Source organism: Sander lucioperca, chromosome 2, assembly GCF_008315115.2.
Source record: "Sander lucioperca isolate FBNREF2018 chromosome 2, SLUC_FBN_1.2, whole genome shotgun sequence".
NCBI lineage: Eukaryota > Metazoa > Chordata > Actinopteri > Perciformes > Percidae > Sander > Sander lucioperca.
The window spans coordinates 48961206-48963705 of record NC_050174.1 but is presented as its reverse complement, the minus strand read 5'-3'; the positions used below and the strand labels follow the sequence as shown (position 1 = coordinate 48963705).

Genomic DNA, 2500 nt, shown 5'->3' with positions numbered 1-2500 from the left:
TCCAACACAATATAATAACAGTCCTCCGTCTGATAGAAGTCCTCCGTTTTGATTAGACACGGCTGCAGGGGACAAGGAGACAAGGAGAGGATAACATCGGTTGAGTTATTATTAATATTATTCTTATTGCTTATTAATAGTGTAATCCTGTCTCTACTTCCGTGGTGTCAGACTCACATGGTCGACTCTCTGCAGAATCTCGATTTCAGTCTGTGCGTTTCTCGTCGCTGTCTGTGATTGGACCAAACAAACAGACACATCGTCACCATCCTGGCCTGCCATTGGTCCAGAGGAACGCCACAGAGTCTAATATTTATAACGTCTGCTACATCACAGACGCTTGAGGCTGCAAGGGATACAGCTGTGGATGGAAGTTACTAGCCTGACAAGCCAGACCCACATCCAGATGTTGGGTCTGGGAACCCACCACTGGCAGCAGAGATGCACCGATTACAACTTTCTAGGTCGATTCCAATTTCCTTTGAGTTAGACCAGCTGATACCGATTTTAGCCGATTCCGATTTCATGTTTTCTAACCACTTTACAGCTCACACATATTTATTTTCTATCTTTTCTTTAATAGAACATGTGTTGAACAGATAATGGATCACTATAAAATAGAACTATATAAATTACTCCTGGTGTGGGACATTCACACACATCTAAAGAGCAATGTTAGAACCATTTCCTTCTTTTCACATCAATATCAACTAAAGAAATGTGATTTAGGTTTTTGGTGTCGTCCCTCCACGCCCTACTTTCTCCTTGCAGGTGTTGCATATTGTAAACTTGTTATCTTCTGCACACACGCTGAAGAATTCCCAAACAGCTGACATGTTGCAGGTTAATTCACCAGGTTCCTACATGTGGAGAATAGCGCCGACACACGGAGGAGAAGTTGGGAGAAAGAGACCGTGCTGTGGCGTCCGCGCTGTGGCGTCCGTGTGTGCGTGCGTCCGTGCTGTGGCGTCCGTGTGTGCGTCCGTGCTGTGGCGTCCGTGTGTGCGTGCGTCCGTGCTGTGGCGTCCGTGCTGTGGCGTCCGTGCTGTGGCGTCCGTGTGTGTGTGCGTCCGTGCTGTGGCGTCCGTGCTGTGGCGTCCGTGCTGTGGCGTCCGTGCTGTGGCGTCCGTGCTGTGGCGTCCGTGTGTGTGTGCGTCCGTGCCGTGGCGTCCGTGCCGTGGCGTCCGTGCCGTGGCGTCCGTGCTGTGGCGTCCTTGAGAACTGTAACTGGTATAACTTATGTTGTCAGTTAATTGGAGCGTTGACCAGCATGACATCACCATGTGTCAGACTGACCTGCTGGTCACCGGTCATGGCCGAGCACGTGAAAACCGGCCAATTCTGGTCATCGGCCGGTCTATCGGTGCATCTCTAATTGGCAGGGCTCAATCCGAGGGGCGGGATAAACGGTTGTCTTTCATATTCTCTCTGCACCAACAGACCTTTTCCACAGCAGACATGTTGACGTGTCAGAGTAGGAACAGCTCAGGTGTGCTCAGACCATTAATGATGGCCGCGTTCCTCTTAGGAGAGGTCCTGGTGTTGTTCATGCTGACTCACTGACACATCTCACTGAGACACTAGATGGAACTGAGCCATCGTTAAGGTGATCAGTCTCAGCTGGGCTCTTCCTACTATGACACGTCAACATGTCTACTGTGAAAAAAAGGTCAATAGGATCGCACTACAACCAATCAGAGCAGAGCTAGTTGATAGATTAAACTTTAAACTCTGAACACATCTTCCTTTTTTAAGAATGACTTCAGAGCCGTTCTTTGTTCTTTTCTCAAAGAAAAGCTGAACTCCAAGTCTTCCAGAGTCGCGGCCAAAGCCGATTCCAGAGAACCGCTGTTCACCAGCAGCAGCAGCCATCTTCTTTGTTTTCAAGTAGCAGGAAATTCACGCCGAACTGTCGCAGCTCTGCCGTCATTATGTTAAGCCCCGCCCACCGACTCGGTACACCATGTGATTGGCCAGACTAGAGTTTGGTTTTTCCAGCTCGCAAGCCAACGGAGAGTTGCTAGACGACCCTGTCTGCAGATTACATTTGCTGCCGCTAGGGTGGTCTGGATTTCTAGGATAGGAAGTTACGCTAAATTATGCTAAATCTCGCAAAATCTAGTCTAATATAACTATTATTTCAATACTTTCACCCAGGAAACGCGTGTTCATTCCTCGGGAGTGTTTTAATCTTTTTCCTAAACTTAACAAGTCGTTTTGGTGTCTGAGCGTAATTGTTTCCCTTCCAGCCTCAACACACACAGCTCTAAGCCAATCAGAGAGCAGATGAGAGGACTCACCCCTTCAGACTGAAAGTTCTTCTTGTTGATTATTTTAACAGCGAACTTCCTGCACGACGATCTCTCAAAGGCCAGTTTAACTTCTCCACATACTCCTCTGAGACACACACACACACACACACACACACACACACACACACACGCACACACACACACAGAGAGTTAGCAGGGTTTCAGGACACAGGAAGTGACATCACGGC

General features: G+C 48.3%; 2 protein-coding genes across 12 annotated transcripts in view; one reads left to right on the top strand and one right to left on the bottom strand.

Moving 5' to 3' along the window:
- LOC116056993 (scavenger receptor cysteine-rich type 1 protein M160-like) overlaps positions 1-2500 on the top strand; it is a 1012348-nt gene that overhangs the window by 439800 nt on the left and 570048 nt on the right. The window lies entirely within an intron of this gene.
- chek2 (checkpoint kinase 2) overlaps positions 1-2500 on the bottom strand; it is a 14736-nt gene that overhangs the window by 5619 nt on the left and 6617 nt on the right. For all 5 annotated transcript variants that reach the window (XR_004896745.1, XR_004896746.1, XM_031311498.2 and 2 more), the window contains exons 6-8: positions 2301-2397; positions 178-231; positions 1-62 (exon numbers count right to left, since the gene is read on the bottom strand). The exon at positions 1-62 is cut by the window's left edge and continues 3 nt beyond it. Coding sequence is in view for 3 of the 5 variants with exons in the window: in XM_031311498.2 (XP_031167358.1) it covers positions 1-62; positions 178-231; positions 2301-2397 (213 nt within the window). In the remaining 2 variants the exon portion in view is untranslated. The remainder of the gene's footprint in view (positions 63-177; positions 232-2300; positions 2398-2500) is intronic.